General features: G+C 42.2%; 2 protein-coding genes and 1 long non-coding RNA gene across 12 annotated transcripts in view; 1 reads left to right on the top strand and 2 right to left on the bottom strand.

The window, feature by feature from the left end:
* The window catches only part of LOC147186884 (uncharacterized), a 43,584-nt gene extending 42,635 nt beyond the window's left edge, over positions 1–949 (bottom strand). For all 9 annotated transcript variants that reach the window (XM_086102204.1, XM_086102203.1, XM_086102209.1 and 6 more), the window contains exon 1: positions 852–949. The gene's annotated coding sequence lies outside the window, so the exon portion shown is untranslated. The remainder of the gene's footprint in view (positions 1–851) is intronic.
* Positions 21–1,955, top strand: LOC147186883 (uncharacterized). Its single transcript, XR_015099024.1, has 4 exons — positions 21–161; positions 226–377; positions 566–707; positions 873–1,955. It is a non-coding gene; the product is annotated as an uncharacterized LOC147186883 (long non-coding RNA).
* Positions 1,917–26,832, bottom strand: part of kcnh2b (potassium voltage-gated channel, subfamily H (eag-related), member 2b) — a 46,860-nt gene continuing 21,944 nt past the window's right edge. The window contains exons 1-17 of one of the 2 annotated variants that reach the window (XM_086102214.1): positions 24,466–25,026; positions 16,394–16,573; positions 16,036–16,139; positions 15,632–15,770; positions 14,662–14,816; positions 14,106–14,200; positions 13,866–14,006; positions 13,424–13,623; positions 10,797–11,049; positions 10,066–10,259; positions 9,854–9,956; positions 9,609–9,754; positions 9,371–9,515; positions 9,068–9,257; positions 8,580–8,685; positions 8,321–8,410; positions 1,917–7,696 (exon numbers count right to left, since the gene is read on the bottom strand). In XM_086102214.1, coding sequence (XP_085958340.1) covers positions 7,265–7,696; positions 8,321–8,410; positions 8,580–8,685; positions 9,068–9,257; positions 9,371–9,515; positions 9,609–9,754; positions 9,854–9,956; positions 10,066–10,259; positions 10,797–11,049; positions 13,424–13,623; positions 13,866–14,006; positions 14,106–14,200; positions 14,662–14,816; positions 15,632–15,770; positions 16,036–16,139; positions 16,394–16,573; positions 24,466–24,666 — 2,874 coding nt within the window. In that variant the 5' untranslated portion in view covers positions 24,667–25,026 and the 3' untranslated portion in view covers positions 1,917–7,264. Of the gene's footprint in view, positions 7,697–8,320; positions 8,411–8,579; positions 8,686–9,067; positions 9,258–9,370; positions 9,516–9,608; positions 9,755–9,853; positions 9,957–10,065; positions 10,260–10,796; positions 11,050–13,423; positions 13,624–13,865; positions 14,007–14,105; positions 14,201–14,661; positions 14,817–15,631; positions 15,771–16,035; positions 16,140–16,393; positions 16,574–24,465; positions 25,027–26,832 lie in introns of those variants that run through there. The other variant, XM_086102215.1, reaches the window with a different exon arrangement.

Raw genomic sequence — 26,832 nt, 5'->3', positions numbered from 1 at the left:
CCCAGTAAGGGCCAAGACTTGTGAAACTGAATCTAGAACAAATAAATATGATCAAGAGATAAGAGGGATGCGTATTCAGGGTTTGAAAGTGTGCAAAGATGCAACGTGTCAAAGGTGTGGATGTGCCAGGATGAAAATGCAAGCAGTTTGAACTTCACAAGGTAATTAACAAGGTCATTTTGTACTTGACAAAAAGAAAAGAACGTTCATGAATAAAGAATTCAGCCTGCAGGGATCAATGGGCAGGAGGCTTGTTTGAATAGGTGGAGCAATGTGGAAGGAGTGCAACGGCGACAATTGGCATCATCATCGTGCAACAGTACTACCATTTTTGGGGGTGCAAGGAAAGAAACGTGCGAAGGCTCTTCAGCATTCACGTAATTATTACACATATAACACAACTCTTTCCCCAGATTCAAACTGCAAATGAATGATCCGCCAGAGACAGCGTGAGACTCAAACTGGCTTGCGTAATTTGCTTGGAAGCTCGCTCCTCAACATCGGATTGACAATATTCACTTGCCAGCTATGCAACGCATGCGAAGTGTCGGCTTTGTGTTGACAGGGAGTCGAGACAGACAAGAATCTAAGCGTAAGCAGGTTCAAATGAACAGAAAGGGCGCGGACATTCCGACTGCGCAGTCAAACAGAAAGTACGTGTTTCCGACCAGCACCTGAACGCACCATCATCCTGGACGCACCGTAATGTGAGAACACTCATCCAAAATCACCGTCGTGTCACTGCTACTGACTCGAGCAACCCATCGACAAACTTTGCACGTCCCGCTAACCATGCACATTTCTTTCTAACGCATTCCACAGCATAAAAGTCAGATTTCAGCTCGACTCACCGTTTGTTTGCTTTTTGGCAGTTTGTCGGGAGACTCCGAGCGTCGCTGTCACCGCTTCAATCCGCCCACTGGAGAAAGCTCTACCGAGCCGCAGACGATCTGCTCACCCACGTGGAGCCTCCGAGCCAATCGTTGCCTTGAAATATGATTGACCTATTTTGTAGCCAATCAACGTAATATGTCTGTGCGCATGACAAGTCGATGGGCCAATCGTGGCTTCCAAATGTTCATCAGATTCGTTGTCGTCACCAAAGGGACTTTTGACAGACACATGGTGCTTTCAATGGAAAAGTTCGACTCCTTTTACGGTCGGGCAGAACCAATCCCCGGAATACGGGCAACCGGGCAAGGCCCTTCGGACTGGAAGACGCCTCGAGGCGTCAGTTTGGCTCGCTGCAAATGTCACTGCGACTAAAGAGTGAAGGCACAATCCCATTTTGAATGCATCCACCTATTTTATTTTAACGCGCTTTCCTCTTGTGGATATAAATAAATAAAACGAGTCTAGGAGGGGATTAGCAGAAGAGGAGGCTCCTATTTCTCAAATGACATGTTGAACTATAGTGACACCTTGTGACCGAATTGGCAAGGACTAGTTGATGGCAAAAAGGTATCTTGACGTGTGACCTCATTAATTCTTTCTTGGTAATCAGTCAATGACGTCACCGTGTAGTCAGCCCCGCATGAGGAAGCGCTTCTATTTCTGTTTCAGGCAAACCCGGACCTTCAAAGGAGACCTAGCCACCTTTTAAAAACACCATGAGTACCCAGCAATTTAGTGATCGCTAGTAAAAAAAAAGATAAATAAGCAACACTGGGTTAAGAAAATTTGTCTCCAGTGTATGACAGTATGCATACAGTAAGTATATGCAGAAATATTTAATTACAGCAAATCTACAATGCAAGATTCAGAAAGAAGACGTTTAAAGCAGTTTTGACATCACATTGCCTGCTCTCATTGGCAGTCAAATCGTAAACAAGGCTGCGGACATGCTGCTCCTTTAATGAGTCACTTGAGGTATTTTTACACAGCAAAAGTCAGCTAAATTATTGCACACGTGTCAGTTTGCTTTCAAAGATGTTTATTGAAATAAATATTTTTGAAATTTTTATAAACTTCAACCATTGATAATGCTATCACACAGTCAGAGCCTGGAGTTGCACCATTTCCCCCTCGAGTCAATATGATATGAAATAAGAAGAATGAACTTTGCATTTCACCGGAAGTGAATCAATAATTGAATTCATTGTCGGGACTGTTATTAGATATTGATCACAAAGTAGTTTTTTTTTTCTGAACATCACACACTTCCTTAATTTCCAAGCCATAATTCTTTCACCTTCCTTTCACCCTCACTCGGGTTCAAGCTGGGTTTGCAATAATTAAGGTGCACTTGATTTAACTTGCTATTAGCAGGCTTCCTAAATGAAGTGCTCCTTAAATTTGGGAGACTGTTCTGTGCAGGAGTGACATGTGTACTGAACTCTATGTATAAATGAGTCTCCCATAATTCGGAAGATTTCCGTGATCAACTCGACGTAACAGTTTGCAAGCAGACAGCAGCAGTCAGCTGTTTTGCACATCATATCCTCTCAGTTCTGCAAGATTTTGAGTGCAGCATGCAGGTAAAAATGTGCACAATTTGAAAAGTCTAACTTGGTCATCGTCAATCTTACCCACGTTCTTTTTTCCCTCTCAATTGGGCGCGTTTTCTCATAAGAAAATTAGAGCAAACTTTATTCACAATACCCTCTACAGTATTCTGCATTTCAAAGCATGCCAAAGAAATGTTTCAGTTTCTGCATAGTGCTGGCTATACGAGTGCCAAGGTTTTTGATACCTTTACAAGAAGTACAAGTTGGTATGTACAGACAAAGAGCGACGTGAGTAGATCCAGTATTGTGTAAACCTCAAGTGCTCAAAATATCTACAAATGTAAGTCTGGTGGAACTCCTATAGAAAGTTGAATAGAGCTGAAAAATGATCAAAAGTATGGAAGAGCTAGCAAGCGAGTGTGCGTCTGTAAGAGTGCAGAGCTAATTTAAGTGTGTTTTTTTTGTTTTTTGTTTTTTTTACCAGTTGTTTTTAAAGACTCTTTCTTTTAAACACACCTTCCCTACTCATGCAGTACCACTTCCGACTCTGGTGCAAATTCCTTGCCTTCTTTTTCAAAGTGTACCCCTAGTGGTTTAAGATGCAGTATGCATTACATAATGTGTATTCTCTAGCATTGAATATTATGTTTGGGTCTACTGACACTTACTAGGTCAAATAAGATACAACCACATTCTACATTTGAGGTCATCGTTCTGAATGTAAAGTAACAAGTTCAGGCCACTAGGTGACTTATTGTACTCAAACAAACAAACAAGCAAAAAAAAAACAAACAACAAAAGCACTCGCTACAGTACATGAGATGTCAAGGAGAGCCAAACTAACAGGGGAAAAAAAAGTGTACAGTATAGACTGGCTTCTTGCTGGATATATGAAGTCAGTCGTCTTTAGTTAACAGGCCTCACTGACACACATCCTGTACATAGAAATGATTTTGAATACAATAAAACATGTATGTGCTTCTTTTGAATGTTTGTAGGCCAATTGCACACAAGAAAAGGAAAAGCAGCATCAAGGGTTGGTGTCCCGGAAGCAATATTAGGCATGGTTAAAAAATAAAAAATTGAGTGGACTCCAAATTTTCATGTCAACAAACTGATAACATTTTAAGTTGTGCAATTAGACACAAATATTTTAGGTTTTGCTAATGTGAAGAGTTTACAGAACTCATTGTCCTTTGTATGCCCCCCCCCCCCAACTTGAAGATATAAGTAAAACAATTTCAATAATGTACTGTATATTTTAACGTTTTTCAACTTAAATTACTGTTTTAGCCCCTTTTAATAATGTTAACCGGAGTAAGTATGTGGTGTCGGGAGGGCTAAATAACAAGGCCAGAATGTAGCCAAACATTGTACTTTCTAATGATGTAATTTCCAATATTTTCATCTCAACAGTATTTTTAAAGCAACACTGTCACCTAGCGTACACATTCAGAGAACATAAAGTACCTCCGGACACCCATTTCACGAACGATCAATCCAGTCGGTTAAGAAAGAAAGTTGGCTGTGTTGTATGTCTTTTGTGTTTTATGGACGACGCGTTTCTCTCGTGAAGTGACAGAAGCTTTGTAGTGAGCACCCAAAAATCCATCGTACTTGGGTGATCATACGAATATTTTTAGCGGTTGATGTGAGCATTAAGTAAAGATGTCAACTTCAATTTTGGTGACCATCAATGGCAGTTTTGGCACAGAAGGCGAAGTTTAGATCCCTACATTCCGGATTTGGACTGTCATGTTGAGGAAGCTCTTTAAAAGGACGAGGACGAACAGGGACGGAGGACGATTATTATATGAATAAGGACGGAGGGACGATAACGGAAGGGTACCCAGGTCACGGCAAAATAGGGTAAAGTGCCCATCTCTGAGAGATATTATTATTATTATTATTATCATAAAAATGGGTTCACTCCAATCACCAGTTCGGAGGAACACATGTATGACAGCTCACGCTACACTGCCAAGCCTTCATTGAATGTTCAAGCGAGATTTTGGTTTCCACTGCCCGTCCTTCAAAAGTTTTGAGTCGCACATGACGTGAGGCAAAAAAATATCATCAACCCCCGTTTTGTTTCACCACCCACTTGCTTTGGTTCAATACTAAAGTGCAACTTCATTTACAGCCATATTTTGCAGTTACTGACGCTAACGAGGACAAACTGGGAATAAAGTTATTCATTAAAAGTTATTATTAAGAATACAGTAATTAATCACTGAATCAAAATGTTCAATCACTTTCTGTATCCTATAAATTTGGACTTGCCTGAGTGTCAATTAGACTCTAGGACAACACTGAACAAAATCCAAACACGAACATCTGGAAGAAACATGATTACACATTTACAAATCATACAATAATTCACAGACAAAATGATAGTAATAATAATAATAATAATTAGACAGAAGAATAAATAAATAAATTAGCTTCGACCAGCAAGCAGCAGGATACAATCTTTGAAATGCCGCCTTAAAGGGGAAGTACACCAGAATTAAAGTTCAAGGTTGTGACTCTGCAAATGTTGACTCTATTTTCTTTCATTGTTTATCAGACAAAAAAAAAAAAGGAACAAAGGACACATTCCTGAGTCTCGATTAAAGATTTGCACTGGTTAAAATATAAAGTGCTAAAACGTGAATCGAAGTGTTGCGGCTGCTACAAATCACTTTAAAGGACTATTGCACTCAGTTTACATCGTGCACAAAATTTCAGGGAAGACAAGTGGAAAAGTGGGATGGAGGAGGGGTTCTCAATCTTTTTAAATTATTATTATTCTTGTGAATTGATGCTAATAGGTGTATGACTTCAATGTCATGATTAGATACTGTATGTACGACTGGTGTTTGTGTCCTGGAGGGAAAAATCATTTGACACTTAACTGCAGTTAGGGAGCGAAAAATTACTTGCTGGCAAAATAAAAATAAAATAAAGCTCCTCTCATGTCATTCGGGGAGTCATAGGTGTGGGAACGACCTGCTTCTATAAAAAGAGCAAAGCCTAAGCTGTCAAATGCTGACGGCCTCGCGTCTGTCCGAACGGTACCTGAAATGAAAACATTATAAAGCATGTGTGTGTGTGTGTGTGTGTGTCGTGGCCTTTGGGGGTGCCCTGTAACAGCTTGCTCAGTCAACTCTAAAGATGAATCATACCGCATACGAGCACGTTTGTTGCAGACGTTACATTTCTTCTTTGACTCCAAGAAAGAAGTGGCATTCCGGTCACCCTGTGTGTCCGAGCGTCGTCATACTTCAGAGGATCTCAGTTCGCATCTTTTAGGTAAAAGTACAATGTTTACGTCTGGCAATAACAATTGCAATAACAAGTGGTACTATAAATTCTGAAACGTTACGCTGAAGGATTAAAAAGTCTCGGGCATACTCCGATGACCGTGTAACTATTTGGAAACTTCATATTAAAGGGATTTTACGTGTGCTGTGTAGATCCACAAAAGCAAAACAACTTGGCTGTAATGTCTCCCTAATTAAAAAAAAAACCAATTTGCTGTGTCCATCTACAGTGGGGCGAAGCTGACACACTGACCAGTTCCTACCTATGTTCTGCAGACTGAAAACAAAAAAAAAGAAAACACGCACAGACCTCAACTTAGCACACATTAAAAAAAAAAAAAACACACAATACATAAAGCGCACTCATTCGACTCTTCTTGCCAGTGTTTGCATATTGTACTGTACAGAAAATAATGGCGCATTCGTCTGGTCGTAAACTGTCCAACGTGTGTATATATATTAGTAGCTCATGACTGCTATGTACAATTTATAAGCATTCCGGGTGCTTAGGTGGAAAAACAAACGGACCAGTGAAATCTGAGGTAGCAAATTCAACAATGATAAAATAAACTCAAACCCACTGCGGACGTCAACTCCTCTGCAAAAACTCAAAAGCTTACCGAGTTGGAAAACTGGGATTTCACGTTTGTGTACACGTTAGGGTTTGCCGATTTCCATGACAGGCATGCGGATGGTTCGTCACCCACGAGAAAATGTTGGTTCTGGTAGGGCAGCTGATATGTTCGTCAAGAAAATTCATGGCTTTTGAACCCTCCAGTTCCCACCCCTGAGGTGCAAACCAGCCAGCCAGTCAAGTGTGCTCTTGGGAATTCGGGCGCAACATTTTCTCCACTTCTTGGCGCGGGACATCGGGGAAGGGGGGGGGGGCAAGGAACCGTTGACACAATGGGACAGCACGTTTCTTGTTAGGCCAGCTAACACTACATTTTGACCAACCGGTTTGTGAGGTTTCTTTTCGGAAGCGCCACTGACACATAAGAATAGAGTAACTGTTTCAGTGCAAGACATGATGGCTACTGGTTTCATTATTATTCGGTCTGTTGTTTTTTTTTTGTTGTTGTTCTTCCTTTTTTTTTTGTCTTTACATGTCCTCAATAAGTCATTTAAGACTGGATTCAGCAGTAAAGGGATACTCCTAAGGATTGCAGTCATTTTTGAGTGAAGTGATGCCACCCCTCTTCGGTTTGAAGAGGGGAGAGGACACCTCTCTGCTCTTTTTTTTGGGTGGGGGGGGGGTAATTCAAGGTTGCACTGTTGGAGAGCTCTGGGTGTTCATGCGGAATGGGTAAGAAACTTGGATGAGAAAGAGAGAGGCATCTATCTACCTTATTTTCCTTTCTGGGCTCAGAGCGCTCTTCATGAATGGCGCATCCTTGCGTTTAAGGTCACAGGAGGGTTTTGGTTGCAATGTTTGAAATAGGGCCAGTAGTATCCTTCCTCTTTCCCTCTCACTGTCGAACCTTCCCGTTCTCCGTACCCTTCGCTTCTTCCTTAGCTCCCCCCCGGGTCCGAGCTGTGTCTCTGCGCTGTCCGTGAGTCCTGAGGTGGATGTGACTCTTGGAGAGACAACCTCCTTTGTGTTTCCAAATCCTGGTGAAATAGCCCCGTTGCAGCCGCTTGCTCGCCGCCAACATCGATACGCAACTCGGAACTGAATTCCAACCCTGTTCTTCTGAGGCTTGAGATCAATCCGGAAGGTGAATTTGATCCTGCGCCTTTACCTAAATCTAAATCTAGCGCTGGGTCTGAAATTGTCGCACCTCCAGTTTCCAAACCAATCTCAAGCTCCAAATGCTGTCCTAAGATGTCCAGTCCAGAGGAGGAGCGCTGGTTCTGGCTGGTGTCGATCAAAGGTGACTCCCGCAATTCTTGGGATTCAGGAGACGTGGCTGAGAACTCCTCAAAGTCCTGAGAATCCAAGATCTAAACAGAAACAAACGACAGTTGTATTGAATCCACCATTGTAGCACATTACAGTGCTGGTTCCTAGACGTATGACTATTTTGTTGACCATGTTTGGAAGTCTAAGCATTTGTATGTCAAGTCATCTTTTCCCATGGAAAAGAATGGAAATGACAATTTGTTCCAGGCCGACATCCCCTACAAAAATAAAAACAACAAATCATTTTGTGATACAGTATAGATTTTAAGAAGGAAACTTGCATTTAATTTTATGTTTCATAAAAACATGGCATAGTGACATCATTCAATGAAAAGAAGAAAACTGTTTGAGCATCATGAAAAATTCATTGTGGCACCTTTTGGTGTGTGCAACCTGACCACGATGCGGACGAATGAAGGCGAGTTTCACTCAACCACTGTAAGTGACTCAAAGTAACCTGCAGTATAATTTGTCATTTTTTGCAGAGGATAAAGAATATATGCCTGAGAATATTATTTATTGGAACATTGCTCAACATGGCAGTATGCCAATGCTCTCCATAATAACTTACCCTGATCTCATGTACAGCACATTGAAACAAAATGCAGTGTGTGATATGAATAACTGCAGACCGATATATTTGCAGAATTGGAAATACATTTCACCTGTGATAAGGAGGCCAGGGTGTTTGTCTCAAGTTGTGTAACAGGCGGGACCATTTTCTCTCCAGTGCCTGGATCAGCGCATGGGGAGGCCTGTGAGTGAGATGGCATGATCACAGCGGGAAAATGTCCACTTTCTTCACATTTTCCTGTCATTGTTGTGGTCGGGATGTTGTGGTCCTGCTCTGTGCCAGTCAGATGTGATCCAAACTCATCCCGGAATGAGGTTTTGTTCATGAAATGTACATTGCTATGTTTCTACCTGAGGCGGTGACGATACAGCACTATAGGCGGGGGGGACCAGAGCCATTTGTCTCTGCAGCAGCTGCATGATCGTTCCGATATCTGTTGACATACGAGTCTCCAATCTGCACACAATAATTCATTTGGGTTGAAAAACCGGGGCTTCCAGTTCAAACGAGCTCCATTCGCTTGGACAGAAAGCAATTTTCAGTCTTATGAAACGGAATCACAATCAATAGTTGTACTGGAAGAGCATTTTCACTCAGTCATGTGACCATGTCGAACGTGGATCCCATTCTGCCAAAGAAAGTCTCGACGTCTGCTGCGCAAAAAAAACCTCTGTTAGCAAAGGTAAAATTGAGATTTTTGTTGTTGTTGTGTAATGTGGGTGAATGTGGGTTTTTTGGGTGCTCATTTATAGTTTTTGGGAGCCACGTCTCAAAATTAAAAAAAAGCCAGACAACGTTTGTATTTTTTCCAGAAACTGAAAGCCGTTAATGTGAGTACCGGTTAAGTTGTTTTTGCAACAGGTCGAGGCGCGTGTCCAGCTGGCTGCGTTGCTGGCGGCTCAAGCTGTGCAAAGGTGTGCTGAGGGATGGGGGGGAGGCGAGGCTGCAGCTGGGAACCTCCTGGTACTGACCACCCCCTCGATTTTCCCCCCAGAAACTGAAGATGTTGGACACACCTGAGAGGGCACCTGAAAACAAAAGAGAGGAGAATTTTGAGTGGTGGCAAACACTGTGACTCATGACGAAGCAACGTTGAGATGCAACAGCATGACTCTTTAAAAAAAAAAAAAAAAAATTCTACCTGACAATGCATTGCAGGTGTTGCCCGTCTTGACTTCTCCATCGCCATCAGTGTTTTCAGAGAAGTTTTTGTGTGCCGCCTGTACATGATGGTTCTCCAACATTGCAGATGACGGAGCGAGGCTGGTTACAACTGACTCTTCTCCCTTTCAGATCAGGACATGATCACATTACTTTTAAGTATCATAAGTAATAAAAAAAAAAAAGGGGGGGGGCGCAGGGAGGCCGGGATTTTGCACCTCATCTCCGCTGGAATGGGAAGACACCGAGTTGCGAAACTGCCTCTTTGCCGCCTCTTGACGTTTTTGGTTGTGGGCTGATTCTCTCTCTCGTCTTCTGTTTACAGACTTGTGGGACTTTTTAATTTCACCGACATCTGCGTCATCTGGTCGGGAAAGCAAATATTGGGGATTTTATGCCAGTGTATTTCTTTCTCATTTACTACAAAAAGCACTTCCAATAAGCGATCGGGAGGATGTGTTACCCTTCTCTGTGCGCCGCCTAAATGATAATTTCCGTCGGCGCAATTTGTTGAAGCCCCCGCATTTAGACTCATCGCTGCTAGGAGAGCCGGGGATCATGTTGGTCTGCATAAAAGAACGATATAACATACTGTATAATATGAAGAATAGAAATGATGTTTCTCTTTGTTGTTGTTGTTGTTGTTGTTTTTTAGAATTACAGTACAAAACCCACATCACGGAGGTTGAAGGTAATTTCCAGGTTGTTCCAGAAGTGTTCCGCAAATTCCGGATACATGTCCAGCACCTCCAGAACGTCTTCCCTGAAGATTTTGTGAAGGTCGCAATAGGTAAGAGCCCTCACGTCGGCGTTGGATTTACCCGGTCGAGCATACAGGTTGATAGGTTCACCAAAGATGTCGTTCTTTCCTGAGAATGAGAAGCGGTGTCATATAAAGAGGGGGAGGCGAAAATCTGGTTGGCTTACACAACAACGGAATAGCTGTGGAAAGCAACACAGTGCTCTGTGACAGGGAAAGTGGGGATGGAGGATGGAGGGGAGGGAGTGAGTGGGACATACCATTTTTTAAGGCAAGGGGGTGCTTTATTATTGTTATTAAAATATTATGTTTGGCACTAAGTATTGTAGGAGTATGACTATACAGTCATCTCGCTTGTTTTACAAGGACAGACTGTTGGATAAAATATTTTAAGGGTGTCTTGTTGGATAATTCTGTCATGTATTATGTCAGCATTATTAAATGCAGCACAGTGTTTTCACTTAGCACAACCTAGATTAATACCCTATTTAATGATCAGGAAGCCAGTTGGTATTCTGATTGTCATTGACATGAAACTTTGATCAGACAACCAGCAGAGGGCGCCTCCAACTAGTGCATATTTTATTGTTAAGCATTACTAGTTACAAAGACAACAAATGAGGACAAAAGTAAAACAAGAATTTACCTAATATGGCAACCACAACGTCTCCTCTTAGTATCTCTATGGATCCTCTGGATATAAAGTAGATCGCGGTGAGGACGTCCCCGGCGTGGACGAGCGTGTCACCAGGGGGTGCGTGGGTGGTCTTAAACTTCATTGCCAAGGCCCTGAGGCAGCCCTTGGTGGAGCCTTTAAAAGCCTTACAGTTCTGCAGCAAAGTCCGGTTGAGATGGAGACAGATGTCCGCCTGGAGACACTCTGGGAAACCTTTTAACACCTGGGGATAGGGCGGTGGGGATAGAGGGGACAGGATCCAAAGAGGCCGAGATAAATGAAGGGAGGAAGAAAGGTTAGAAAGAAGGTCAGATAAAGAGGGAGGCGGGCAGAGAAGGAGTGTGAGGAGGAGACAATTGGAAAGAAGGAAGGTTAAGAGGTGTTAGAAATACAGCAGTTGAATTGACAGAGGAAGGTAACGTCAGTTTGGATACGTGCCGTTAGCATTGAGGAGCGGATTAATAAAGTTTAGAGGAGTGAGTTTCAAAGCTTGTATTGATACAGAGAAGATTCACTGAATTAAATGTTCAAACTGTGCATAACATTACATTGGATACACTTTTGTTCTTTTTTAATGCAGTGCAATGTTAAATACATTTTAACTTAACTCGTATCATAAATTTGCACACTTAGCATACTAACATACTCTTTAAGGATCACAACCTCTACCTTTTTTCATGAACACTTGGGCCTACTATACTACTGTATAAATCAGGATGTATTGTATTGTATATTTTAACATTGAACATTATGGTGGTCTTTGTAGAGCGAATGTTTTTTGAGGTGGTAAATGATAGATTTTTTTTTTGGTTCCTGTTAACATTCCACACCTAAAAGTCTTATTGTTCACCTAATGAATGTCAGCAAACCAGAGCCTTGCTCTTTCATTTCTGGAGAGATTCGAATCAGAATCTACAATGTTCATTAGTGGTCAACACTGACGTTCAATAGCACACACCAAACAAGCTTCCGAACATTGTTCTTTTAGCACTGACTAATTACTTCGAATATGCTCTTTTGACTAAAGATCCCAGAATCAACTTGACAGCTATTCATGATAACACTTTATATTGCACCTAATTTCAGAGTGGACGCGGAAACGTAGCTCTCCACAAAGCAGTCGGACAACCTTTTTGGAGGTGTGTGCTCGACTGAGTCTCAGTCTGACTTTTACCCAAAATAACACGAGTTAGCAGTTTCTGAGTTTGAACGGTGAATGTCCATTGTTTTCTGGAGTTTTACTGCAAAAGCAAACCGGGGAGGTTTTTGTGAATGTTTCAGCAAAAAAACAAAGTGAGCAGGTCCGTAGAGTGTTATTATTGTGAAGAATAGGTGCAATTTTAATGCTGCAAACATGGGGAGCCCAAGCCATTTTAGGTGGCAACTTTAGGCCACTTTTCTTTTTTAATGTACTTCCACTAAATAAATTACACTCCTGGCTTCCTTTTGACACATAACAACTCTTTTGTTGCCTTGGTAATGTGTTGCAGTGGACCTCCATAGGAGACCTTTCCTTGTTTAATGGTGCTGCAAGCATTTGCTCGACTGTTAACTTTCAAGGGTGTGCTTTTTATTTTCACGCTACATCAATATGCACCGTCGGAAGGCATCGCTGGTGTTTTTTTTTTCTTTTTTGCCATAGCTTTTCTTCTGAGCACAGCTATCGTTCAAAGAGTGAAAGTACCGTAATGTTTTATAAGTATTTCAAGTCTTGTTATTTCTGCTCGCTACTCAACTCAACCTCAATTATTTCATAGCAAAAAAAAAAAAAAAGAAGAAGAAAAACAATGAGGGCACTGGCCCAACCGATATCGACTAATTGCTGACTTTTGTGCAGAAAATCCACAAAATAACATTTAAACCCCAATGCAGTTCAATGGGAATCAAGTATTCATGGGTTTTTGCTATGTGCAAGCCAGCATGGGTTGACATTAAATCTGTTAAATAAAAAAATAAAAAATCATTTTGGGTTCCAAGAATGCATTGCGTGGTGCGAAATGTGTGACGCATTTATGACCGCAGTTGCGCTGGTGCGTCTGTGTGTCACGGCTGAATCGACGCAAGCTAGGAACAGAGTCGTCGGGCATTTGACTGAGATGCGACCTCCCATTGGCCGTGACAAACGGTTCAAGCGATGGTCACTTGGTATCCACTCAGTTCATGGTGCCTTTGTGCGCACTGACAGGTGCGATTCACAAAGCCAACGTTGTGCCCGTCCAACATGAACCCGCCTTTGTGGTCAGCACAACTGAATGACTTGATCAGCAGTCATGCGTGTTTCATTTAGCCCCGAGGGTTTCATATGTGCGTCGTGATTGGCTGCATACTCGCCTTCTTATATGAGCTCGTGGCGGTCCAAGCGTGACATGGGAGGGAGTGTGTGTGTGCTATTTATAATACTCACATCTTTCCTATTTTCTCTGATGGTGTCGGACCATGCATGCTGAGACAAAGTCTTCCAATCATCCTATTAATGTACAACGCAGGCTCAAAATGCTACTCGAGCCTCGGGGTGTGTATTCATGCGGGTTCAATTTGATGCAAAGACTCGGTGTACACACGTAGCGACTTGGTACATGTGGACCGCAGGTACTCACGGCATTCATGTCGATGCCGTTGGTATAGGACCAGGCGTGTTGGAAATACTCCTCCAGCCGCTGCCTCAGCGGGTTGGGGATCTGGTGGAAGCGGATGAACTCTCGAACTCGAAGCATCTGGGTGTGGTAGCGGGCCGTCCCCGAGTATAGCCGCTGGATGATGGCAGAGACGTTGCCAAAGATGCTGGCGTACATCAAAGCTGGTTGCGGCACAGAACGAAATCAGTTCAGACAGATTTGTCTCGTGAAAGTCGGCATGGAGGATAGCGGTGGGTGAGATGGCGGAACAGAGAGCGGCAAAAAATGGACCTGAAAAAATAAATGGCCACTAGGCTGCTCAAAAGGCAAATCCCCTTCAGCGCATATTTAGAAAAGTATACACAGATTTTTTTTTTCCCCCGTTTGTTTGTTTTAGATGTCCAATAATATTATCAGAACTTACATCCTATGAGCATGACACAGATGGAGAAAATCTTCTCCGAGTTGGTGTTCGGGGAGACGTTGCCAAAACCCACGCTGGTCAGACTGCTGAAGGTGAAGTAGAGAGCCGTGACGTACTTGTCTTTAATTGATGGGCCCGTTCCTGTTGAAGTGTAAAGGTTACGCCGGTATGTATTGGAAAGGCTGCAATATTGGGTTGACATCACGCTAACAATACCAGCACCGTTGTGAGTCTCAGTACCTGGGATGGAGTCATTAAATTGTTTTCCCAGTTGGTCGCCGAGTGTATGGAGCCACCCAATTGAGCCGTTCCGCTCCACGTTACCGATGGCATACCTGAGGATTGTAAATCAAAAATGAAGCAAATCCCTCACTTTCCAACAACCTGGAATACATCAGCCATTTTTTCCCCAGATTATTTTAGACTAACAACAAAGACACTTTGCTGTAGGCCAATGTGTCTCATGTGCCTGTTTTAAGGATGACTTAACAGTTTTTGATTAGGTACTTTTTAGAAATGTGAGTTAATAAATCAAATAAAGAAATACTCTCATTAATCTGGTCAAGAAAGTGTCACAATTTATTTATTTATTTTTAATCAGAGATGCAAGTAAAATTTTTGAAATTATTATTATTTTTTGTGCTTATTGAGAATCTGCTCCCATTTTTTTCCCTCTAGAATTACAGGTTTGGTTCAGTTACAATTTTTAGCTGCAGTACTTCCTTTTACAAATGCACACAGAAGTTCAGTCCCTTTTTCTCATGTATTGTAAACAAAGCAGCTGCTCGTATTGTACCAGATGCACGCCAGCCAGTGCGCGATGAGGGCAAAGGTGCACATGAGGAGGAAGAGGACGGCTGCGCCGTATTCGGAGTAGCGGTCCAGTTTTCGTGCTACGCGGACCAACCGGAGTAGGCGAGCTGTTTTCAGCAGCCCGATCAGAGTTGTGGTCTGTCGAGAAAGGAAAGAGAGGAGAGTTATGCGCGCCTCTGATTTGAGGGAGAGTGTGGGCACACCTTTTTAAAACTAATGAGGTACTTTGGTGGATGAGCTCCTCCCCTTCCATTCATGTCCATACGATGAATACGGTTAATTAATAATAAAAGCTTCACTGACGGAGAGCCTATAGTCCTGCTGTGTGTGTGTGTGTGTGTGTGTGTGTCCTCACGGTAAGTAATAGCTGTCTGCTGAGAATAATCTGCAATTTCTGGGCTCAGTGGCTTTCCTGGCCAACATCACTAAAGCAAACCTCCAAGGGGAGTTTCTGCGTGTCTAACTTTTTTTGTTTTTTAATTCCTATCAAATTGCAATAAATAAGACAAATAGCAAGATAGAAACGCATTCCAATGTCATTACACAGAGATTATTTACCACTTGGAATAACCCCCAGGCCGGGCTGCACTGTCTAGTGAATCAGTCATCCTTGACCGCGGGTGATTTTAGTCCTCATTAGGACGTCTTCTCAGAGAGTCTCTCACTTTCTGACTCTTGGTTGGCTTTCCTTGGCTCTTCCATCTCTTGCTCTGGTCCCCTGAACCCACCCAACATCGTTCAACCACCTTGGTTGATTCCCTTTTATTCATTTTACCTTAACGTGTGTATACATATTTGTTTAAATATGTATGGGTGGGTTGGTGGGTCAAAAGAATGCAAAAAAAATTACACAAGCATGCTCCTATGACATAAATGTCAGAATAGGGTCGAATTTATTTCCCTCCCATATGAACAACATCACATCATCACTATGTCATTGTATTCTGCCTTACCTCTTCCCCGCTGCGATAAATTAGAAGGTCGAAGGGAATGGCGGCCACCATGTCAATGAGAAACCAGCCTTTAAAGTAGTGCACGGCGATTCGCAGTGGTTGGCTCACCACCTCATCGTTAGAGTTCACATATGTTGTCCTGAGAGAAGAATGAAGGTAAACACAAACATTACTCATTTTTGCAGCCAATATTTAATTTATAGTTATCACAAAAATAAGTGCGTCCTTCTAATTTTGCTCACGATTTGTTTTTATATCTTTTCTGAAGGAATTCCACTTTGAACATTTTCGCTGTTGTGTGATACCGTATTATCATTTGCATCCAGTAACATTTGAGAAGGAAATGCTCTGAGTCACGAAAATACTTCTTTTGTGAGCACGTATTCATCGGTTGTCATTCAGACCTGAAGTTGATGAGGATGTCGATGATAAACATGATGTCCACGATGAGGTCCACCACGTTGAGAGGAGAGCAGGAGTAACCGCAACGCTGCATGGCTGCTTCTTCCTGAGATGAAAAGAGGATATCAAAAGCCAAAGAGAAGATCATTAGCCGAGGGCGGGCGTGCGCTTCTGGACGACAAATAGCTTTGGAAATACTTATTGTAAGATTACCTGTGGAATTCGCATCATGTATTGCCATCACAATGTCGTCATTCGTTTCAAAAAATGTGTGGCTTTTGTGGCGCCCCACCACTTAACTTTTAATAGATGCTGATTTCGATGAGCATTTTACTTGTTTGTTTGTTTGTAATGACACACCTGGTCGTTCAGCAGGAAAGCCGCTGAGTAAGGAGTCAGGATGGCGGTGTAGATGACCAGCAGCAAGATGAGCCAATCCCACACCGCCTTGAAGGGACTGTAGTGCAACACGGTCCAGCTGTGGATGCGAGGAGCCTGCAGCTTGTACTCGGGCAAAACATCTGCACCCAGCGAAAGCACCTGGGAAAAATGCTTAGAGTTACCCCCAACAGATGGTGGCAAAGGAATACTTCGATTAGACTTTTTATTACTTTTTCGATTAGACAGGGCTATGGCTTGAATAAATGCAGCTTCTGCTGTCCTTTTAACATCGTTCCTCGTCCCCGAGATGCCCCAAAGATGGCACAAGATAGCCAAGCGGTCCTTATGTATTAGACAAGGCTTTGGCCACAACACATAAAGGGGAGTATGAATGGGAAGACTCCTGACTTCATAACACTGAGAAAATGTGTACTGTGGCTAAAAAAAGAAACCGATTACCGATATTTTATGGTACTTTTCATCCGCACGCAGAGTCCCAAAAAAATTCACACAAGGAATATGATTTGGGGTATTACACTGCAGAACTTAATCGCTTTACTGGCTGTAATATATTCCGGCATCTGCACTTGCAGGAGTGAATCCGTGACAGAGGCAGCAGGGAAGCCTGCCTTGTGTCTCTGCCTAATCGAATCAAAGAATGAGACGCAGGAGCTTGCTTTGGGCTAAAGGAATACTGAGCATCCGAATGCATTTTTGATAGTCCACGCAGACATGCCAGACAACTGTGAAGTGAATGCATATCTCGCACACAAAGAAACAACGAAGCTGCCTTGATTCTTGTCACGTTCACAAGGCGACATGGGCTTTATTGTGTCAATATTGTAGAAAGTATAACGTTGGATGCAGGTTAAAAACACTTTTTCGACATTATTATCTGATCCATGAATATTGCATGGATAGGTCCACTTATCCAGAAGCCCAATAGTGCAATAAAACAATATTAATGCATTCGGGTGGCCACATTTCTAAATGGTCCTGCTAGCCTCACAGTTACATCTTAAGTCATTAAATTGTGGAGTTCTGTGTATTTTATTGCACCACACTCAGCGGGTCAGATTTTAAAGTGTGTGTTGACCATCTATTGGCTCTTGTTGTAAAACTTAATACACATGGAACCACACAGGAGACACTTTCAAAAGGGTTTCTAAATTGTTTACAAGATCTTAAAATGTATATTACATTGCTGAAAATGCACCCATTCACTGCTTTTGGCCATATAAATAACAGTATGCTGCCAGTTTGACTCGATCGAAATTTAATACCAGCTTGGGCTCGAGGCTTTTGCGTTATGACTTGAGGTTCATATGGAAGGCGAGCATGTGACAAAACAATGCAGCAATATTTATGATAACACATCAATGTCATCAACACCTCCACCCGTCTTAATCCCAACCAAAAAGCTTCCGGAGACAATGATGTGTAATCCCTGCAAATGGGCTCATTAGCACAACAGAATCAATTGATGGGCACCAATGAGGTGCGTGTACCTAATGAGTTGACCTCCACTAACCTCAATTGACCTCTGTCAATTATAGTCAGACAGAGTTTAAAAAAAAAAAGCATTGCATTAACATGTCGCGATAGTTTAACAACAATTGGGGAAGAATAGCTGACAGTTTGAGGAGCCAAATTCAATTAAGACATGTCAATTATTCAAAAAACAACCAACAAAAAACAATTTCCTGGCAGCACGGAGATTAGCGGAAAGCAAATCTATCAGTATTTGTGAGCTTCAGGGTGAGAACCTCCGCAACTTTCTGTGAGGAGATTGTATTTTCTTCCTGTGCATGCGTGGGATTTTTCCAGTCTGGCTTCCTCCAATGTTACAAAAAGAATGCACGATGAATGTCCAAACCGGTGTGAATATGAGTAAGAATGGTCTGCAAGTAGCCATTAAGACTGACAGAGACTCTATTTGTAATATTTATGCATGGCTCCATTGGTTCTGAATTTGCAAAATGGCACAATGCATCATGATTTGTGTTTTAATGTCATTTTGACAACAACTACAAAAAAAAAAAAAAAAAGAAAAACCCCCCATCTTGCATCAGATATAATTTAATACAGGATGTTTGTTCCGACAACCGGTCAGACAGCCCAAAATTAAAAAAAAAAAAAAAAAAAAAGATTCTACTTTGAAGAATTGCTTTTGTGCCGCAACTCAAATTTGGCACAACAACGATCTGCTTCAAGCACGGAGCACTTTATTTTGATGTCACAAAAGGAAGTACCTGACAGAAAATGAGCATGCTAAGCTGAGTGACCCAAGAGCGCCTATCTGTTCAGCGACTTGTCGTTGCATATTTATGAAACATGACAGTCTGCTCAAGTGTGAGTGCATCACAATGGATATATGAAAAATATGTATGAGGTAAACGGCAGCGAAGGGCACTAAGACAGCATGGCGCAATGCATCCCGCGTTCCATGCAGGTTCTCACTCACGCAGGGGAAAAAAGAGACATCAAAACTGATCAATTGAAAGAATTGTCTTCACACTCATGACCCTTTTTCACACTGTCAAAACAAAAAATATTTTTGTCCTCGAGCTACAGCACTTTTTTTTTTTTTTAAGCAGACTGATGAGTCAAGAAGATATAAAAAGTCTACACACCCTTGTTCAAATGGCAGGGGTTTTTTGTTGTTGTTGTGATAGGAACCAAAATGAAACCAACATAAATCCAAATGCATTTTCTTCTATCTTTCAGAAAGGGGAAGTAAAGACAAACCAATAAAATCACGTCATTGCAAAAGCGTGCACACTCTCTTATAAGTAGGATGTAGCTGTTGTTAGAATGAAACACATTCAAACTGAGGTTAAATGGGACTCCACACATCATTTAAAGTGCCTGTGATTAACCACCAATGCGTCAACTGTTCGAATAGGCTTTCACTGACATTGTATTTTGCTTTCAGCTATTCAGTGATTACTAATTTTTCATGATTCCCCTCACCTTGTCAAATGTGAACTTTTCAAAGTTTTCAAACCAGCTGATATAATTATATAAAATACAAAATTGAATACTAATTCATGTCATTCAATTATTTATTGTGTTAAATGAATTCATTCAATGAATCATTTCAGATAGAACGACGAGAGTGACATAAGACAAAAAACATGCTCGTGCCGATCAGGTGACAGCATCTGTTGACCTTCCACATGGCCTGTTTATAAATTCATGAGATTTCCTTTAAAACACCCAATACAGTGCCCTGCCCCAAGTCGAAAAGCCTCTGAAAACATGGTCAATATTTTAAAAATAGCAAGGGGTCAATAATTTATAGTCAGTCAGTCAGTCAGTCAGTCAAACAGCAAACCCATACTCGCTATTGCGAAAATTCCCTCCTTGCAATAAGCACATCAAATTTTCAGAAGCTTTCGGATTCAATTTCTACTGTAAACAGAGCAGTCTGCAAACATTATTTTGGGAGCAGTTCCACTTGTCGGGTTGATATCTCTTCAATAATGCAATCTTCAATCTTGTCTGTTTGATATTTTAAGGGTGCCATGTTTGCTGCTGGAGAATTTACCCGATATAATAATAATAATAATAGATTTTATTTATAAGCCCCTTTCAAGACACCCAAGGACACTTTACAATAACAAAAAACACAAAACAATACAGCAGCACACACTCGTGTCACACATGGATTTATTTAACTTAAAAGAGGTCCAGTCCTGGAAAAAAAAATAAAACAAAATTGACAAACTGAGATATCCGGAGTGTCATAATGGATAGGAAGCCCGACTGATTGCCTGTGTAGAATTATTTAGGAGAATAAAGATTAAAAAAAAAAAAAACCTGTCAGAAAGCTGTTCATCTTAAAATTAGCCAATAGTGACAATAATGAATGATCTTATAACAAATGACCCCAACACACACACAAAAAAGAAACATTTCTGTGGCAAAGTTTACATAGCTTTCCAGGTAGCATATACTCCGGTCCTGTCCTGGAAAATGACTTCCAATGCTAATCTTTATCGCTCGCTGACTTGTCTCATTAAAGTCCCTTACCTTAATTAGGATCATAAAACTTTCCCTTCACCTCATTTATCTACTGTAACCTTTCTGTAATCTCAAAATTCATCTCTGTAATGGAACGACCTGCTCTTGAAAAGGATGAGCCTCACCTAAGGCAAAGTCTAACGTCACAGAAGAACAAAGACCTCCATTAAGGCCAAACTAACAAATAACATCGATCCATTTTCGAGACAGCACAGCCTGTTCAGGGTCACAGGGAGCCCGTCACAGCCGATTTTGAGCAAAAGGCAGATGACACCAAGGCCTGTTCCGCCGTCAATCCCAGGGCACAAACAGAAGCAGGCGTCAATTCATTTTTACATGACTGACACTTGAGTAACGGATGAAACTGCGCTTGCACCTCCGAGCAGATCCTGACCAAATTATGATGGCCACGAACCCTCTTCAAATGTTTGTGAGAGTCAGTTCTAACATTGTATTTATTTTTCGCCATCCTGTTGTATCTGTTCTGTGTAACCGCCACAAAAGTCAAGTCAAGTCAAGTCAACAGTATTTATAGAGCACTTTCAAACAGCCATCGCTGCATACAAAGTGCTGTACATGGAGCAATTTAACATGCACAATAAACAGTAAGACAAATCGGTAATAAAGGCGGTAGAAAGCACCAAACAGTAAAACCAAGAACAAATCTAAGTCATCCTGAGTCGAATGCCAAAGAATACAAGTGAGTTTTGAGGAGGGTTTTGAAGATGGGCAGCGAGGAGGCTTGCCGAATGTTCAAAAATGTACAAAAGCAACAGATCCAAAAAGACAAATAACAAGAGGCACTTTCCGTGAGTTGTGTAAGTGCGTTCCTGAGACAGACCGAGAGAAAGCGAAAGAGAGTGTGTGTGTGTGTGTGTGTGTGCGTGCCCACTTTCATCTGCCTGCCACCTCAATTGCCTTTGTGGCTGACCTTTTTCCTCTCTGGCCCCGACAGTTCTCTTGAAGGCGTAACAAAGGAACACATTTGCTCAGCCTTGATGCCTCTCCCTCTATCTAACTCACCACAGGTCCCTTCTCCAATTCTTTCTACAGATGTATTTTCTTTTTATTTTATTTTTTATCCTCAGCATGTCTCCGCCGTCGCCTTGCTCACCGCACCGAATCTGTTCCAAGATCTCACTGCCTCACATTTTAACCCCTACTGAACCCGGGCCTCTCTTTCACCCTCTCCATGATAGCAAGGCTTAAAATCTTAAAGCGGCAGTGAAACGCTAATAACTGCTGTAGGGCCACTGACATCGTGGGGAGGCTTCTGACACACACTCACACACGTGCATTGAAGTGTTAATCTACAGAACACAGAGACTTCTGAGTCGGCGCTTCATCTTAAGTTTTTAAATCTCCTCTCACTCGCTTGCAGGGAAAGTGCAATCGTCGCGTATTGGACCTAGTCCGAGGGTGGTCTTAAAACCCAAAATGCAGTTCAACAAGAACCTGTAAGGGGGATTTAAAGACGTGTTGAGGGGTGAAAAATTGCGTTGAGCATTGTATTTCTCCATTTGCGGTCGACACTTGGTGCAATATTGATGAGACTTGATGACACAGAGCTATGGCTTCAGTTCACAGGGCTTGTTAAAAGGGAGCTGCATGTGATCGGGGGGATGCCATCATGCATTAACATTCCAACGATGGAATCAGGCCACTCAAATCAAAGAGGCAGCTGTGTGGAGCCCGCAGAGGAACATACAGTCCACGCAAGATTTTATACGTAATATGCTTATTTCCTGTTAATGACCGCCTTATGTCTTGTGGTTTTGCTTTGACCAAAAACGACGGGAGTAACGGACACCCCAAGGAGAAACGATCCCAACGTCGTTTTATATATATGCGGTTCCAAAGCTGATCGATAAGGGAAAACTCCTCTGAACCCCACACCACAAGATAATCGGTCAGAATAATCTCTTAGATTATCACGATGTTGCGTACTCAGCCTTAGAACGGCAATAAAGACACACAAATCATGAACCCTCTCATTTTTATTTTAGCTTCAAACAACAGTTCATGCTTCACCGTTTTATAATAAAGAGATGAGCGCATTTGCTGTTGTCACGGTGACCCTGGGTCACCTATTTAAGTGAGCTGTATTAGCGGACCCGCTTCGACATTACTCATAGTGTTAGAGAGGCTATAATGCATACTGTAAACTAGCAATGAAAAATGTTTTTGGTTTACAACCGTTTGCACGCACACGCACAAAAAGATATTGCTCATGTAGTCATGAGATCCTGCAGATTTGTGAGGGTGGATTTTAATTGCCTCGAAAAGAAAGAGGAGCGAAGGCAATTTCATGCAATGGTTGTGTCCTATTTCGAGGTTTGCCAAACTGTTGCGTAACTTTAAACAGAGGAAGCAGGTACATTGAAAGCTGAGGGGGCTTTCAGGTGTCATACAGGGCCAGTCTGAAAGCTGTGTGGGAGGAACAGAGGATCAGAGCGAAAAGAAGAAAGCAGCCGACACTAAGCCAAAACTGGAGTTATGAAATGCTAGTCGGTGTCACGACTACAAACCATGCATATATATATATATATATATACAATGCACTCTTTATTTGACAGCTGATCCTTGACTCGAGTCGTTTCCCAGACAGGAAACTGCAACCCAAATGGTCTTGTTCGTACTAGATGTATCTTTAAACTTTAGCGATCGTCAAAACTTTTTTCATATAAATCATATGGACAAAACCGATGCCAAGATGCTTAGTATTAGCTGCACTCAGTCAAAAGTCCAATTTCTTGACTTTTTTTCCAGAGCAGTCAGTGTGACAGCAGAACAAATTTGAAGTCAAATTGAGTCAGATGGAAGGGACCATACAAGTGTTCATTACCCTCCCTGAACCAGGAAGTAGCATACGAACTCACAAACAGGCGTACAAACGTATTTTGAGTGGCATTTCTGTGTACGGTCATTATAGCATTGCAATCACATCAAAATCTATTGGTAGCCGAAGATTTTCAAACAGGGCTGCACTACTAAAACTGCCGATGGACATATATGAAGCTGAAACAACATACGCAACCAAAACGTCAGCTCAAATGTTGCTTTTGTTGCAAAACAAATACAACCACTGTGTATAATTGGCATCTCAAGCAGCTTTTAACTGACTGCAACAAACCAAGCAAAAAGTTGAACAAGTTTGCAACATTATTGTGGAAAAAGAAAAAAAAAGTCATGTAATGAAGTGGACCAAAACTGTAATTGCTTGGTTGAAAGCGATTTCACTTCAATGGTGATCAGGAAGTACACCTCATGTCTTCATCGACATTTGTTACTGATGAAATATGGCCCTTATGATGAACCTGTCAATGACTGCACATTTACACCCTTTTAAATGGAAATCTAATACTGTCCCGTTGATATTTATTGCTCGGAAATCAGCTCAGTGCACTAATGCTGCTCCTGTTAACTCATTCACTCCCAAAGACGTTCTTAGACGTCTTTTCAGACTTGGTCTAGAATTGGCTGGTACTGAATGAGTTAATAGAAACACCAAATATAGGACAGTGGCTTCTCATATATTGCCACTATGTCCTGCTGGTTAAGATGATGTGATAGAAAGTGACTCGATAAGGCCTGCAGAAATTGCAGGGAAGAAACCAGCAGCAGCAATAAGAGAGGGACCAAGATCAGCGTTTCAAGCAAAACACATCCAACTAGCAAAGCATTCAAAGTAATGCCTGCTGTAAATGTGTTTTGCTTATTTTTGTTTTGTCGAAAACCTGACAAATGGGCTGCCTCCGCTGAACATGGCCAAGGTCTTATTTTTTAATGCCATGAATATGATTAAAAAAAAAAAAGAATGCAGCTCGATGGAAGAAAAACAAGAAGCATTTTATTAATGATGATTGAGCATCTCCAAATCTATAAAGTGACACATTTCTATGCACTCACGTCTGGTATTAAAAAAACGGTGCGGTGACAATACAGTACATTCAGTTGGCGTCCAAACTTCTTCAAACTAAGTAGAATTACCTTGTTCTGCCCCCCCCCCCTTGCCTCTTTCTCACCTCTCTCCCTTCGGTGGGCAGACGCGGAGTGCGCTCTCTCGCCTCCCACCCACGGCGACATGAGATTGGCAAACCGGGCGGGCGTGGCATTACGGCGGGCGGACAGCAGGAACTTGGGATCCGATCGGCGGCGAGGGCTTTAGCGAAGGTCGACTGGCGCAGGAAGATGTTGAGGAGCTTGAGCAGCAATGGTAGGACCATGGTCCTCAGCGGCGACTCACCGCGGCGGGGTCAGGGTCAGGGTCAGGGCGGCCGCCCCCGAGCATCCGTGACCGCTGGCTGTTCGGACCCTCGCCAAAACTTGACTAAGTGGTGCTGCAACACCAAAGAGGTCACAATACCGTGGTAGCCATTGAAAAATCGTTACGCCCGGGGGCACTTGTCACACGAAAGAGCCTCCATCCGGCTTCCTGGAAAAACTCATCTTCTTCCTGCGTGGCGTCTTGTCTGTCATGCTTGTTGCAAAAGCTTCTTCCAAATGCAGTTTGCTTCTGCTGTGGCTTCCCTTTACGTACCTCCGATGAGATCTCAGCTGGCTTTCAAGTCCTGATTAAACCACCGCTGGCGTCACCTCTCATTGAGTTTCTTCGACTGTCTTCCACCCACAGCGTGACTGCTGATGGCTGCTTGGTTGTTAACTCAATAAATCAGCATGCAACAGAGAGAGTGAAATATGAGGAGGAGGAGGAGGAAGAGGAGGAGGAGGAGGAGGGAAAAAAAACGGAAGATGGCAGCAGGAGAGTTATTTCCCATTAGTTGGAGATGAAGCCGGGATGCTGTTCTGATGCTGAGGCGCTATACTGCCAGTGTAGAGCGAGAGAGAGGTGGGGTGAGAAAAATCACTGGAGGAGAGCGAGGAAATACAAGGAACATGTTTTGTCAAGTGTTTCATACAAAAAAAAGAAAGAAAGAAAATAAAACAACCACTATACACTGCATCAGTATAGTCTAAGAGACAAAATACAGCTCCACACTCTTGAGAGATCCGACACAATACCTGCGTGAAAAACGAATAATAAATAAAAGGTCTTTACAGAAATAATAATGTTCAGTTTTGATTGGCACTGTCCAATAGGTATTGATTACATAGCCATCTTTATTGTAGCTAAATAAAGCAACTGCAGCCTATTAGTCACTACAACATATTTGTGTTTTGTAAGCTTGTTGGTTCATGCAGAGGGGCATTTTTACATTAAAAAAAAAGGGACAAACATGGGTCACAGCCAAGATAAAATCCCAACTAGTCTCTTCACAATCTCATGTAAAATGTATTCCTGTGTGTGTTTTCCTCAATGCTTCTGTAGTGTGATGCACGGTAGACCTTTTTTTTTACACACATTTAAGTGATATAAAAGTATGACAAATGCAAAAAAAATAATGATAAAGCCAACTCACGTGAGGGGATGTTTGATTTTCAATTTGAGTCTCGCGCTAAATTATGCACTACTACTCATGCATTACTGTAACTCTGCGTGCGACTGCTTAAACACTTACGCCTAATGAATTATGTATTTTGACCCTCTAGGCCACCGTACTTCATTCTCGTGAGCAGCAAAGTGATGAGTGCACATCGTGGTCATTTTTGTTGTTTTGAATGTGTGTCTACGATAATGAACAAATTGTCCGGCTTTTAACAGTGACAAATGCAAAGTAACTGTGACATCATTCTGCACTGGAAGCAAACGGCACCGGCGTGCTGAGGATTGTATTACAAACCAACAGAGCATAAAATGTATTCAATCAGGAAACCTCACAGGCTCATTTCCCCAATAACTCACCAAATATAACACATCGGAACTGCTGTAGGGCGCGCAGACAGACAGTGACAAATTAGGAATTGAAGGGGAAAAGAAAGGGCTTGCCCACTGCCAGACTGGAGTGTTTATTGGGTCAGAAAATGTGGCAAGGAATAACACATTTTGGCCCAGCTCAGTGGCTCTTTCTTTGCAAACGGACGGTACTCAAGACGAAAAGGGCTCGGGCATGATCTGATTTAACCGCAGACAATATGCTGGTGTTGGGTCCACAGTTAGACTTTATAGACGGATCGTAGCTGCTGTGCAACCAAGTCATTCTTCAACCACCCATAAAACACTTTGACAGTTTGCCCGCACGGCCCTCTGCCTCTTTGCGGATGTCGGATGCATATGTGGTCAAAACTGCCTCGCGGTGTCCTCTGTAGCCGAGGCTTCACGCAAACACACACTCACACACTTAAACATACAGTATGTGCATATACTTCCGCTGGCAAAGGTCAGCCAGCAATCAGTTGTCGCTGCTTGGGCTGTATTTTCATGACCGTTGTCAATCCTGCACGTAACTCGGCTTAACTGTGTGCAGAGGTGGGTTAAATGTTGGACAAATTGC

Source organism: Hippocampus guttulatus, chromosome 21, assembly GCF_054856545.1.
Source record: "Hippocampus guttulatus isolate MCC_2025c chromosome 21, RoL_Hgut_1.0, whole genome shotgun sequence".
Classification (NCBI taxonomy): domain Eukaryota; kingdom Metazoa; phylum Chordata; class Actinopteri; order Syngnathiformes; family Syngnathidae; genus Hippocampus; species Hippocampus guttulatus.
The sequence above is the reverse complement of the archived record's forward strand: the minus strand, read 5'-3'. Positions and strand labels throughout refer to the sequence as shown.